A 14,893-nucleotide genomic window follows, 5' to 3' on the forward strand; every position below is an offset into this window, starting at 1 on the left:
TGCTCACTCTTGCTCCTCTTTCTCTGACAAATAAATAAAATCTTAAAAAATAAATAAATAAAAATTTAAAAATACAAATAAAATCTTCTAAAAAACAAAAGAAAAAAAAACCCTCTGAAACCAAAAATTTAGCAGAATGAGAGAAACTAAATTACATAACTAAGAATACTTGGAAAATTAAAATGATGATATTTGAAACATGATTAATTTGCTGTTCAAGTCAAAAATTCAAACTCCCAAGAGTACAAACCTTGTCTAACAACAAAGCGGTATTCTTCAAGCATTAGAGTTATTTGTATAACTTTATTTAGAAGTCTAACTTACCGAGTACCATCTGCTTTCCAGCTTACTTTATACGGCTTCTGCTCCAAAAGTTTAATATTTTGCTTGTCCATGGAAACAGGCTGTGCTCCAGGGAATCCAGACCTTAAAGAAGAACATTTTATTACTATTATAGCTGGCATCCATACAAAGCAATACATCTCAAACCAATCTCACATTAGTCATACATTTATCACAACATTCTCCCTATCATGAGATTAATGTCAACTGGAACATCAACATTCCCAAGAATGCTAACGAAATATTATCTATTATCTTCTAGACATTTCAGACTCAAGTTAACAAGATTCTAATCACCACTAAATACCATAACCACTGGGCTTTTTAAATATTTAATTCATGATCTCATAGTAAAGTAGGTATGTTTACAAATCTTCTACTTCAGGAAGAAGTTTAAATCTTTCTTGCCTTTATTATCTTACATTATTCTAGACCCCATATTCCTCCAGCATGACTCCACCAACTTGGCAAAACTCTAAAAGGTTGGCAAAATTCTGCTTAAAAGATGCCCAGAAGTGACAAAACAGGAAAAATATAGGTCAAGATTAAAGTACACTGGCAAGGGCTTAGCACAACACTAAAATCAATATTACTTCATCATCATTTTAATCTTTTAGTTAAAATTATTTCTAGCTAACTGATCTGTATATACCAGTGAAAAAGTTCTTTATATTAGGAATTTTTAAGAATTATCGATCCTGTTTCATCATGTTCTAGCTGTGCTACAATTTTCTGCCACAGATGGCTATGACCAACAGAAACAACCAAAGACCAAGACTTGAGAGCAAAAGATTAGAGCAGAGCCGTGAACTCTCCAGAATCCCCTCCCATGAAATGTCTGATAAATATTTTCAAGTCATGGTAGGGGGTAAAACATAATTAAAGCTGATTCCCCTAGGTCTCAGAAAACTGAACTACAGAAAAACTAGAACGTGAGGTACATTCTAGTCTTCAAGTCTCACTTCTTCTCCCTTAGTAAAATGATACAGGCAACTCAATCATTAATCAGCAACAGAATTAAACACACAAAACAAATACTAGATAGTGACAAAAATAACTTTGTATTCAGTTAGGAAGACATGTTTGAGTCATTTAATCTTGACTCAACTGTCTAGTAATCTAATTTTTTTTGTTTTTTGTTTTTGTTTTTGTTTTTTCTAGTAGTCTAATTTTAACTCAATTGCTGATCATGAGAAAAATCTGATAAACTCTTGCTTGATATCTTTTTAAGCACTCTAGGTAAATATTCAAACTTCAAAGAACAAAGAAGCTAAGTCAACGTTTGCATTAATGTTAAATGTTGCACAACACAAGTTTTATTTAAAACTTGAAAATGTTTATTACCCTTCCCAGCCACAGAATTGATGACACTTCTGCTGTACCTCTCCTAACTTTGGTTGAGTTGTTACTTGAGTCACACCTTTAACAGTTACACCTTCCAGGAAAATAGCACCCTTAAGATAAAAGGAAGAGAAAAATATCTTGTTAGTGTTCAGAATCTGTTCACAAAGACCAGACTGAGAAATAGATTTGTTTATTTTCACAAGTCTGCAAATATATGAAACAAAAATGGTCTGCTCCAGAAAGTTCTATAAAATCCCCCTGGGATTAACTGCACATTTGCTTTCCTTAATCCATCACAGGTTTTACAATGTACATATATAGCCTAATGTCTGTATCATATTGCCAAAGCACTCCATGGTTACTACTTATTAATAAAAGCAATAATAACTTACCTACTACCATTTACTCAGAGCTAGGCAGAGGCTCTGATATTCTACATTCTACAAACATTTTCTCAAATCCTTATAACAGCTCTGAAAAGCAGATTTTTTTTTTTACAAATAAGTAAATGAGACTATATGCAATTTATTCAGGAGGTAAAAACAGAATCTAAACCCAGGTCTACAATATACCATTCACTAATGATTCTAACTAGGGACAGAGAGAGGAGCTGTACCATGGATGCAGTATAGATTTTAAAGGGATCAACACCCACAATACATACCTATGTAAACTAGAATCAGAATGTAACAGTAGACAAAATGGCTAAACTACAGTCATTAGAAGTAACAAACACTATTACTCATCACTGAATTTTTAATCTAAATTTTTCAACTCAGAACTACATAAAGTGTTTTATTGTATTTCATAGCAAGCATATTTTTAAGATATCACAGAGAAGTGAAGCAGATGGAGAATTTATATATCAAATAAATACAGAACACTCCTGGAAATTTTAAAGACTAAAAATACAGTCTAGATTCATGCTACAATTACTTTCAGACCCATAAAAGGCCTGGCATCAGACTCAAAAATCCATAAAACAACTCTAGCTGTTAACGTAATTAAGGAATAAAAAATATGGTCTACAAGCTGCAATGATCAACCTTCTGGCTCAGATTTGGCAACTCGAGCCACTTAGGAATGAAAAAAAAGAACATGGTATTTCGTCCACATGCGTCCCTGTCAAATCTAGAAGAGTCCTGAGTCAATCCAGCAGACACTAGTTCTACTTTTTGCCCCTAATTCTGAATCACTTTTTATAATTATATGTCGTCAACTCTGTTCTCCTTAAATAAGCATACGTTAAAGACTTTATGAGCCAAAAGATAAAGGAGTACCATTTGCATTACGCCATCACCTCTTTTTACCAATCACTCAAATTTCTGCTTTAGAACCATGCAACCATTAAATATAGTAACTACAGAAAGAGAAAAAGAACCAGGTTCACAAAATATTTTTGTATATTTAATACCTGAGGTACTCAGATAACGGCAATATCCTTATAAATTTATATCCTGTATATTCTAATTAAAAAGAAAAAGCATTCAGAGAGTTCAATTTTCAACATCTTTATTCTGAAGGTATTAATAGCATAAGATTTTTTAAGTTTTACAGGAAGGTTTACTCATGAGCATGTAATTCCTGAGGGAGGTTAAGAAATCAATGATAATTTCTGAAAAGAAAGGGCAACTAGCATAAATTATTCCTAAAACATAAATACTACTTCTTTTTTTAACAAGTAATGAAAAGGACTAAAACACTGGAATATGATCAACATTCACCAAGCACTCTTCCACAGTATTACTACAGAAATATTTTAATAATTCTATGCAGCTGAACAAACTAAATTTTTTTAATTTAACAGAATATTCAGCCTAAGTACATATTTAGCTATTAAGCGTGCTTATAACCTTAATCACTTAGCAAATGCCTCTCATCCATTTATACTTCTTCTTCCTTGATCTTTCCTATAATGCATCCATTTCTTTTTTACTTTATCTTCCCCTACTTTCTTCTGCAATCATTATTATTAAGTAAAAAACGGTAGGAATAAGTCCTTAAAAAACACTAAGAATTATGCACTTTTTACACAAATACTATTTAGTAACTTTTTTTAAGATTTTATTCATCTATCTCAGAGAAAGAAAGAACACATGCACACACAGGGGGAGCAGCAGGCAGAGGGAGAAGCAGGTTCCCCACTGAGCAAAGAGCCCAGTGTGGGATGCAATTCCAGGACCCTGGGATCATGACCTGAGCCGAAGGCAGATGCTTAACCCACTGAGCCACCCAGGGATCCCATCTGCTTAGTAACTTTTCAACTTAATTTGCTGTTAACTGTCATTACAGGTTTCTTCTGACAAAAGTATTTTATATTATTCAAAATTACATGGTAATTTCTAAAAGTATCACTAAATCTAAACAGCAATGTCTTAAGTCTGGAACTATTTTCAAACATACTATAATTGAGACTCAGTCTTTGACATTTACTTTCACTTTTTAACGAACTACCATTTCAGTTTGTGGGAATAAAGAAATTTCAAAAGTGAAAAGAAGATAACATATGCTTAAGATGAAACAGGTATATTTCATTAACAGAGTCTGCCAGGCTTAAAATGGAAATTCATACGGCTACCACAAAAAAGGACAAAAGGACTCAGTGATCAGTTAGAGGAAAACTGAAAAAAACATTAGAGAAGATGGAGCAGGTGTGCACATAAAAGGTGTGTGTGGTAGAGAATGAGTGAGCAAGTATGTATGTTATGTGTAACAAGGATATTTTAGTAATGAAGAAAATGCACTAATAGGTTTTTTCAAAGACATGATCCCAGACATTGATTCAAATGAGCAAGCAACATAACTGTTAGTCACACTCCTCCAAATCATTAATAGCATGTGCTCAAAAGATGAACAAAGGTGTCAGGAAATGTGAGGGCCAAGTACAGTGCAACTATTAAAAATTGGAACTATCAGAATTCACTACAAGAGTCCATCACTTCAAACCATAGTCAAGAAAGGGGAATGCTAACAAAAATAAAGTCTCAAGCCAAAATAAGTTCACTGCTTTGAGATGGAGCTATAAAAATTAGTCACGCTTGGACTGCCTCTGCTAACTACCTTCAACTCAGATGGAAATAACAGGAAAATGAAAGTTTTCCAACCATTAATTTGCCAATTACTTTTATCTATACTTCTCATGCCTGTCAACCATACTGTTGACATCATCCAAAATCAAGTCTCCAATCAGCTTTCCTCTTTTTTTTTTCTTTTTTGACAGACAGAGATCACAAGTAGGCAGAGAGGCAGGGAGAGAGAGAGGGAGGGGGAAGCAGGCTCCCTGCTAAGCAGAGAGCCCAATGTGGGGCTCGATCCCAGAACCCTGGGATCATGACCTGAGCTGAAGGCAGAGGCTTTAACCCACTGAGCCATCCAGGCACCCCTCATCTTTCCTCTTTGATGGTCCTATCCTCACTGCTTTGGAGCCCTCTCTCTCTGGTTCATCTTATCACCAATAACCTTCCCAAACAGTTTCAATATAAATCCTGGGATCTCTCTTTTTTTTTTTTTTTTAACTTTATTTATTTATTTGACAGAGAGAGATCACAAGTAGGCAGAGAGGCAGGCAGAGAGAGAGAGAGGAGGAAGCAGGCTCCCCGCTGAGCAGAGAGCCCGATGCGGGACTCAATCCCAGGACCCCGAGATCATGACTCGAGCCGAAGGCAGCGGCCCAACCCACTGAGCCACCCAGGCGCCCTCCCTGGGATCTCTTTTTCATTACCTCAACCTTTTTCATGAATACCCTATCCCCTTATGTCTTAACTAAGAACTAACTCTTCACCAAGGAGACCACTTCTCTCATAAGGAAAAGCTACTCATTGGCCCACTGCCCAAGTCCCATGAGGGGGGTAGTATAAACCATTCTCCTATATCTTCACTTGCTCTCCTGGACTCTCAAAATTTCCTCTTTCATTTCCATTTACACTAACTCCATTCAGCTATACCACTCAACTGTGGTACAGGAGACATCCACTACAGCTAGCGGCACAACAGCTCTCTTAAAGAGCTGTGAAGACAGGACCCTAATAGCCATGTTATAAAACATTACAAGATAGCATCCCACTCGAACCAAAGTTGATGGGAGCATAAGCAAACCACTAACTCAATCTGAACCAACCAGATTCTCTCTTCTGGTAACCTCGAATTAGGATTCAGAGAGTCTCTGCATGTGGCTAAAATTACAACATCTAAATTCAGAAGATATAGGATAACTATAAGCTCCCAGGTAAACAAGGAATAACAAAGAGCCACTCTTAAAAGACAAAGCCAGTGAGATAAATGACACAAAAGGAGAGAGACAGAAATAGGGGAGAAAAGCAAAGATGAAAAAATAAGAACAAAGAGCAGAAACTAGGTTCTAAATAGTTTTCCAGGTCCAGGCTCCAGTCCCTTCCTGATATCTGACTATATTACTGGGTTTGAGTCCTACTCATATGCTCACAACAATTTCCTCTTATTATTTAAGCTAGTTTGAGCTAATTTCTATTACTTGCAAGTAGAGAATATAAAGTAGTAAAACACTATTCTTCATGTACTCACCTCCACTCATTTCCCCACATTGATCAAAAATATTTCTCACTGTGCTAACTTCTATTGTTACACTAGTAACATCAACATCCATGATGTAAATGGACACATCAAACAACTTAGCCTTCATAGTTCAGTAATTGTATTTTCAATGACCATCACCTTTGCTTAACTTCAACAACCTGCTCCATGGCTATGTGGTCATTATTCCATGCTGCTCCACCTTTTGATTCATCAATTCAACTCACACTGACTGAGTACACTCTAACTCCAACACGTCACTCTCCGGCCTCTTTCATTAAACAGCTTAACTCTTTGACCCTAACTATGCTCACTTACCAATTTTACCAAGACTAACAATCCTATCACTTCTCTTTTCACAGGCTAACAGCCCCCATCCTGACCTTACTTCCTATTCAAAGACTCTTCAGCTGATTACTTCAATTATTTTTGCCTAATATCCCCAGTACTCCTCAATCTTTTATCCTTCCATTAGACCCACACTAAGTATACCCAACCTTGTATCAACCTACCATTAGTCTTCTGTACTCCCACACATATGCAGCTGAAATTCACTGAGGGAAAAAACCTCAATCTCAGTGCTAGGGATGAGATTTTCCCTCCACTTATTGAAGACCCATTTCTCCATCTGCTTTTGAACTCCATTCCCTTTCACTTCCTCAGATGTCACTCTATCATTTATTCCCCAACCTTTATTTTCAAGGTCACTGATTCTACTAACCACTTACCTACAAGTAATAAATATTCTAGAGCTCATTCCATACTAAAAAGACTTTTCTGACTATATCTGCATCAAGCAATCACTCTTACTCTCCCTTTTTGATCATAACTAAACTACTTGAATGACTAGTCAGTACGAGTATGCAGAAAAAAGTTAACACAGCAGGACTATTTACAAGGTTGGTCCCCGACTGGCATCTGGGAACAAGATTCTCAGAGTGCCCTTAGTCAACTGATAAAGGTGATTCACCATGCCTAGACTAGTCATACAAACAATACCGCTACGCTGAACAAATGCATTCCTTCTGGGATTCTGGAAATTTCAGTACACACTATGCAGAGCATGCCTACATGACCAGGCTTCAGTAAAACCTTGGCCACTAAGACTCAAATGAGCTTTCCTAGGAAGTAACATTACACATGTTACTACATCTTCATTACTGCTGAGATAGTGAGCTCTGCACAACCCCTGATGGGAAGAAGAGAGCATAAGAAAGCCTGCATACAGAATCCACCAGACTGTAGTTATCTTCTTCCCTTATCACTTAACTGTATATCCTTAGTACATTGCTGTAATAAACTTGGCTGTGAGTATAACCATATGCTGAGTCCTTGTGAGGACCCCCAATTCTGTCCCCATCTTCTCACCTCCCATTAGCTTCTTAAAAATCACTAATCTGACCTGGCCCTACTGCATTACAGAAAATAATCCTCGTATGTGTCCCCTCTGTGACATTTCATAGTGTTAAGTCATTCATATAAATCACTACCAAACTCTAAACTTTTTCACATTTCTTTGTCTTTTTATGTTGCATCCAGGAAGAATTTCCTAGCTAAATCCTCCAGCTGGGTAATTTCCTCTACGGCTTCCTTCAACCTGTTATCCAACCCATCTAACTGAGTTGTTGGATTTTTAAATTATCATTTCCAAGATCTCTAATTGGTTCTTTTTCATAATAGTCTGTAATTATTATATGGACTGATATCTTCTCTCATCTTGTAAAGAAATATTAAGAATATTGCTTTATATAAACTGCTTCCTCTGGTATTACCTAAAAAGAATGAAGTAGTTAAAAATGTACTAAAAAAAAGATATCCAAGTTAAGAAAGAAAAAAAAAGTTGCAGAAAAATACATTCACATTAAGAAGGAATGGAGAAGGTAAGGTCAAAACTGAACATATGTATGTAAATGCATAGACAAGTAAATATCTAGAAAAATTACCAAAAAGAAGAGAGCAGTTGGGGAGGGAGTAAAAAGACCTTCACTTTTTACTCTATATACTTCTAGATGTTTGTACTTTTATAAAGAAACCATATCTTTATGTCATTTGTGTACACTTTTAAATTAGATAAGTAAATGGGAAGAAATTCTTCTAAGATGACAAAATGCCAGTAGTTAGACAAAAGTTAAAGAATTATAAGTTGTTTCTTTTGTTTTCAAGTTTTCTTTAATGTAAGTATACTACTTTTATAAGTAAAAAGTATATTTAATAATTTTATAATTTATCAGTTATGACTTGAAAAGAGGGAAAAACTACTTAACCACTTTGAAATCAAACCGAACTGCTTTCTCCGAAACAGGAGAAGAAAGATTTCTGCTTTTGGCAATGGCGCCTAGTTATGAAATCAATTCTGCAGCCATGAGAAAAAGCTAGACAAAATGTTAAACGTGCTTGTTTGAAGACACTGGAGAAGTACAAAGGCAGTAAAAGGCTTGAAGAGCCAAGAACTCAGAAGGAAAGGAATCCAGAGAGGGGAGCTACACATCTGGTACAGGTCTTCCTCTACGGGCACTGTTTCCAAAATGGTAGGTAAGAGGCTAAAAGGCTGAACACAGCTTTCAGCAATATAACAGGGAAACAAAAACTGGAGTTTCAGGCCACTAAGGAAGAAGGGTCCTATTTAGGTTTTCGGTTAGGATCCCCAAACGGCTACACTCTGGGAATTAAGCTGAACCAAAAAGAGACCAGTTACTGAAAATTCAATCCTTGACTGAGCTAAGATGTCCTCCTCTTAACCCTATGTAGAAACAAAAGTAAATGTTCTCTGAAGGAAGAAAACATGATGCAAAGTCTCAAATTTTTCCCACAATTTTTCATACATAATGACTAAGAAGTAGAAATATGCAGGCAGAACAAAAAATAAACAATCGACTAGAAATCAAAAGAAGAAAAACTAAAGATCCAGAAGAGATCCACATCAATTAGGTATCTGACGTAGGCTTTAAAAAACTGGGATTATTAAATTCAAAAACCTAAATGACAAAATGAAGAATTCCAACAAAAAATTGAAACTATTTTAAAACTCAAATGAAAATTCCAAAAGTGAAATAACTGAAATTACGTACTTAATGCATAAATTGAACATCAACTCAGACAAAGCTAAAGTGGGATTAGTAAACTGGAAGAAAGAGGTCAGAAGAAAATATCCAAATTGAAAAATGGGGGTAAAAAAAGAGTAGAAAATATAGAAAGAACATAAGAGACATTCAGGGGTGGGGGGGGAGACACGTCTTCTGGGTGAGTCCCAAAAGAGAAAAAGAATGGATGTGAACCAATATTCGAAGAGATAATGGCTGAGAATTGTCTAAAACAACAAATCCAACCACAGATTCAAGAATCACTATAAATAGAAAGCAGAATAAACACACAAAAAAAAACCTCTGGGTAGACATAGCATAGTAAAATTGCTGAAAACTAAAAACAAGCTTCGGAGAAGCAACTTCTTAATAGAAATGGATTATGGAATGATATCTTCAAAGTGCCAAGCCAAAATTCTATACCCAAAACAAACATTCTTCAAATGATGGCAAGAAATAGACATTTTTACACAGATACTGAGAGAATGTGTTGCAGCAAACTCACAAGAAAGAAAATACTAAAGGGACTCTTCAGTTAGAAGAAAAACTATCCTATTGGAACCACAAAAATAGATGAAAGAAAGATGAGCACCAGAAAGGATAAATTTGTGGGTTTATCTAATGAATATTTGCTGTATAAAATGATGATGATAATGATGATGATGTCACCTTATGGGGTTTAAAACACTTGTAGAATTAAGATATACAATAATAAAAAGGCAGGAAGAGGTAAATGCAACCAAAGGTTCTAGGGTTCTTGAATTGTTTAAAAAGTGGCAAAAGTACTAAAATATCCCAGACTTTAACAAGTCAAAGATACATACTGAAATCTTGACTAACCAGTAAAAGAACAGTAAAAGAATGTGTAACTAACAAGCAATGGCTTGGGGTGATATAAAAACAAGCATAAAGAGGGCAAGAAAGGAGATAAAAAGGAGCATACCATGGCAGGGGAGTTAACACTCTAAGTTTTAAATCTAACTTTATCAGTAAAATAAATGCACATGGACCAAATACTCCAATAAAGCAAAAACTATTCACTGGATAAACAAAACCCAACAATGCAATGCAGACATACCTCAAATAAAAGATAAATCAAGTCTAAAAGCAAAATGACAGAAAAAAGATAACACATACTAACACTATCCAAAAGGATGCTTGGGCAATCATACTAACATTAGATATTTTTAATGCTAAAAGTGAAGACACAGTTAAGATTTAATAATCTTTTACACACATTTGTATAAACTAAATAATATCACCTCAAAATAATAAAGCAAAACTTGACAGAACTAGAAGGAGAAAGGGATAAATCCACAATCATAGAGGGGTATTTGCAGGGGAGAGGGCAGGAGGAGCAGGAGAGAAAGAATCCCAAGTAAGCCCCATGCCCAGCATGGAGCCCAACAAGGGGCTCTATCTCATAACCTGGAAATCATGACCTGAGCCAAAATCAAGAGATGAACGTTTAACCAACAGTGTCTCCCAGGCTTCCCCGTAGTGGGAAATTTTTAAACACTGCTCTTAGTAACAGACAAAACAAAACAGGAAAAACTAGAATGGGGATTTTTTTTTTTTTAAGATTTTGTTTATTTGACAGAGAAAGACACAGCAAGAGGGGGAACACAAGCAGGGGGAGTGGAAGAGGGAGAAACGGCCTTCCCGCCAAGTAGGGAGCCTGATGTGGGGCTTGATCCCAGGACTCTGGGATCATGAATCCTGGGATCATGACCTGAGCAGAAGGCAGATGCTTAACGACTGAGCCACCCAGGCACCCAGGGATTTTATTTTAAATGTCCTTTGTATTCCCTAAGAAACATGCCCATCTTGGCTATGTTTCTCTTAATCCTGCTGAAGCTCTTCTGCCACTACAGAGATTTAACGGTACTTGATATTATAAAATAAATGTCATTTTTAAGACCCCTTCTGCTGGAGGGGAAAAAACCCTGCAAACTTTAGCACATTTTGTGAAACAGTAACTCTTTGCTTTAAGCTCTTTTACACATTCAAATATTATATTGTAATGCAAAAACACATTAGCATATGCTCATGGTTAACACTATTTTTAAGAAATATAGATGAATTTCCTTACAAAAATGATACTATAAGAAGGTAATCATCTATGCTATGCTATGTTATGCTATTAGCGTTTCCTTAGAATGTGATTCTTATTTTTCTAGATATGTGATTCAGTAATCAATGAGTTAGAGTTAGAGTTATAGAGTTATTTAGAGTTAAAGAGTTATTTCTATATTTCAAAGCAATTAACACTTTTCAGTGGCCTCAAAGTCTTGAAGTTTGAAATGTGTAAATACATATTAAAATAATGTTTTTCAAGCAAGGAACTTTTTTTAAAAAGCCCAAATAACTACATCATTCAATTTACATAAAAATAAGGCATTTTCTTCCTTGCCTGTGAATCATTGCCTACTAATAAATGAGTTGTATAGTCTTTACTGCCCAACTATGATATCCCACATTCCTTATTTATTACTTCATTAACATTTAATCATCTCCACACTTTCCCTAACTTTTCCCTTCAGCCTGTACCATATACTTGCGTGTGTACAAGTACAATCAGTACTTTTCTTCTCAGTATCTCTCCTGTCCTCCCAAGAAAACAATTCCTAATGGTTTTTGTTAGCCCTTTTAATGGGAGTTGTCCACAGAAGAGTCTTCTCAGTTCAATGTTATAGAAAATATGAAAATACCAACCATGGGAAGGAGCAGAATTTATATGGAAAGTTATTTTAACTATGTGACAATTTTGTAAAACATCAGTAAAAAAATTTTCACTATGTAGTTGGCATCTTCCAATACTTTGCACAAAAGAGTAAGTTCTCAATCTAATATGTAAGAGTTCTTTGGTTTACCTAAGAATCAAAAACTAAGTGAACTTCTTAACAAGCTTTTCCCATAGAAAAGGCAGACTCACAGCTATCAAGAATCTTTAGAAACAGCCAGAATGAAATAACTTTAAAATCTAGCTAAACAAATACATAAATCTCAATAAGCTTTCAGAAGAAGTAAAGACTATAATATTTTTAAACATTACCAGTTTTAACCGCTCTTTTCTCCTTTTGCCGAAGGAGGCACTTGACCCAGGTTCTGATTCCTTTTTTCCATCCTCATCCTCATCTTCATCTTCATCATCCTCAAAACACCAATCTGGCAATAGAGGTGGGGGTGGTGCTTCCTCTATATCACCATAGCGACGAAAAAGTTCTTTCAAATAATCACCTTTATAAATTCCTGGTGGTCTGGCTTGAGCAAAAGTAGCAACTGCTGCTTCAATACTATGGAAAACAAACACCATGGAATTTCCTCACTTCTCTTCATTTACGCAGATTTATCAAAACTCATTCTATTTCAGTCATCAAAGGAAGTACGGTATAGGTTTACAAAATGGACAAATCATATTTCCCAGGCCCAAGGCATTCAATCTAGTAAAGGACAAATCTGAAACAGCTTTAATACAAGGTATATGGATAATCCCTAAACCCTAGAGGTAAACTGCAATGACTGTACAGAAGAGAGCTTGGTAAAGTCTGTGAAAAATGTATATAAAGGCTTGAAAGTTGAGATCGAACTTTAAGGGAAATCAAAGAAATGTGAACGCCAATATGAATAAAAGTAAAAGCATGCTAGCTTTTAAGAACTTTCAACAGACCTGATAAAAACAACAAAGGTCATCAGAGAGAGGCTAACGCACACACTTACAAGGAGTCTGTGGTTACTGTCAAAAGCACCTCAAAGGCCACAAAGGCAGAGCTAGAAGAGCACGCAGTAGAGAACCAGAGGATGTGTGAACAGGGAAATAAACAATATGTGTACTTCAACTGATTACTTTCAGAGAAGGACCTACTGTGTTGAGGCTTTATAAACAAAAATAATAACCCTCAATCAGTAAACAAGAAAATTCCAGTAGTAATATCCCATTTGCCCAAGGAATTTGAGGCAACAAAGGTTCTAATCTCTCAGGATCTAAAAAGGTACTTCAATAAAGCCATGTTTACTTAAGTGGTTCATACAGAGTAACTGTCCCCAAAACACCTTCTCCTTACACCATTACAGGTTTTTCATAATATTCAGCAGCTATAAAAAATAAAAGTATTATTAAAAATGAAAAGAACAAGGGGCATCTGGCCGATTTAGTAATTACAGCATGCAACTTGACCTCAGGGTCGTAAATTTGAGCCCCATGTTGGGCATGAGCTAGGTTCTTTAAAAAGAAAAGAAAAAAGAACAATAATAACAACAGTAACTTCCAAAGGTGAATATTAAAAAAAAAAAAAAAGATTTTGAGTAAACTTGTCTCTGATAATTCTGGAAGATGTGAAAAAAATCTGGAAAAGAAAATATATAGTATATAAATATCAACAAACATTCAACTAAAATGCTACTTTGAACAAAATACCAGGTAATAAATGATATTCTAAGACTAATCAAGTCTAAAATTAAAACCACTTTAAATATTATTAATCAGGACTTCACCAAAAATTTGACAATATAAAATGCTAAAACTAAAAAAAATCGATAAAATTCTTTATCAATTACTAATCTTCCATTATAACAAGAAACAATACCTCCAATCCATTTTCTCCACCAAAAAGGCACATATGAGGAAACCAGTGCGATTGAAACCATGGGTACAATGAACACCTAGAAAATAAAGTAGCTTTGGTTTAAAACTAAAATATCACTTCAAAAGCCACATTTGACTTTAAAATTCTAACCAGTAAGCAAAACATTTTAATGACTTTATAAAATAACTACATTTTTAAAAACTTGGCCCTCTCTTATAGCTTAGTAACTCATCAGTTTAAGTTCTTAGAATCTAATTTATCTCACTAGCAAGAAGTTTAGTATATACTGGTTACAAATCACCTCTAAAGTCTAAAGATTTCTCTTAAAACTAAAGGATTCCGAGCACTTTAAGGATGCCTGGATAGCTCAGTCAGTTAAGCGTCTGCCCTCAGCTCAGGCTATGATCCCAAGGTCCTGGGATAGAGCCCCACATCGGGCTTCCTGCTTGCGGGGAATCTGTTTCTCCCTCTCCCTTTGTGCCCACTCTCTCGCTCTCTCTCAAATGAAAAATAAATCTTCAAAGGAAAAAAAAAAGGAATCCAAGTACTTTAAATAAGTGTTTTAGACAATCGTATCAAAAAATGGGCAGAAGATATGAACAGACACTTCTCCAATGAAGACATACAAATGGCTATCAGACCCATGAAAAAATGTTCATCATCACTAGCCATCAGGGAAATTCAAATTAAAACCACATTGAGATACCACCTTACACCAGTTATAATGGCCAAAATTAACAAGACAGGAAACAATGTGTGTTGGAGGGGATGTGGAGAAAGGGGAACCCTCTTACACTGTTGGTGGGAATGCAAGTTGGTGCAGCCTCTTTGGAGAACAGTATGGAGATTCCTCAAGAAATTAAAAATAGAACTTCCCTATGACCTGCAATTGCACTCCTGGGTATTTACCCTACAGATACAGATGTAGTGAAAAGAAGGGCCATCTGTACCCCAATGTATATAGCAGCAATGGCCACGGTCGCCAAACTATGG

General features: G+C 35.6%; 1 protein-coding gene across 1 annotated transcript in view; it reads right to left on the bottom strand.

Moving 5' to 3' along the window:
* Window positions 1–14,893, bottom strand: part of RNGTT (RNA guanylyltransferase and 5'-phosphatase) — a 333,222-nt gene that overhangs the window by 291,560 nt on the left and 26,769 nt on the right. Inside the window, exons 5-8 of the mRNA XM_059401043.1 lie at window positions 13,901–13,976; window positions 12,370–12,610; window positions 1,687–1,796; window positions 325–426 (exon numbers count right to left, since the gene is read on the bottom strand). Of these exons, the coding sequence (XP_059257026.1) occupies window positions 325–426; window positions 1,687–1,796; window positions 12,370–12,610; window positions 13,901–13,976 (529 nt within the window). The remainder of the gene's footprint in view (window positions 1–324; window positions 427–1,686; window positions 1,797–12,369; window positions 12,611–13,900; window positions 13,977–14,893) is intronic.

The sequence above is a fragment of the Mustela nigripes genome, chromosome 5 (assembly GCF_022355385.1).
Source record: "Mustela nigripes isolate SB6536 chromosome 5, MUSNIG.SB6536, whole genome shotgun sequence".
NCBI lineage: Eukaryota > Metazoa > Chordata > Mammalia > Carnivora > Mustelidae > Mustela > Mustela nigripes.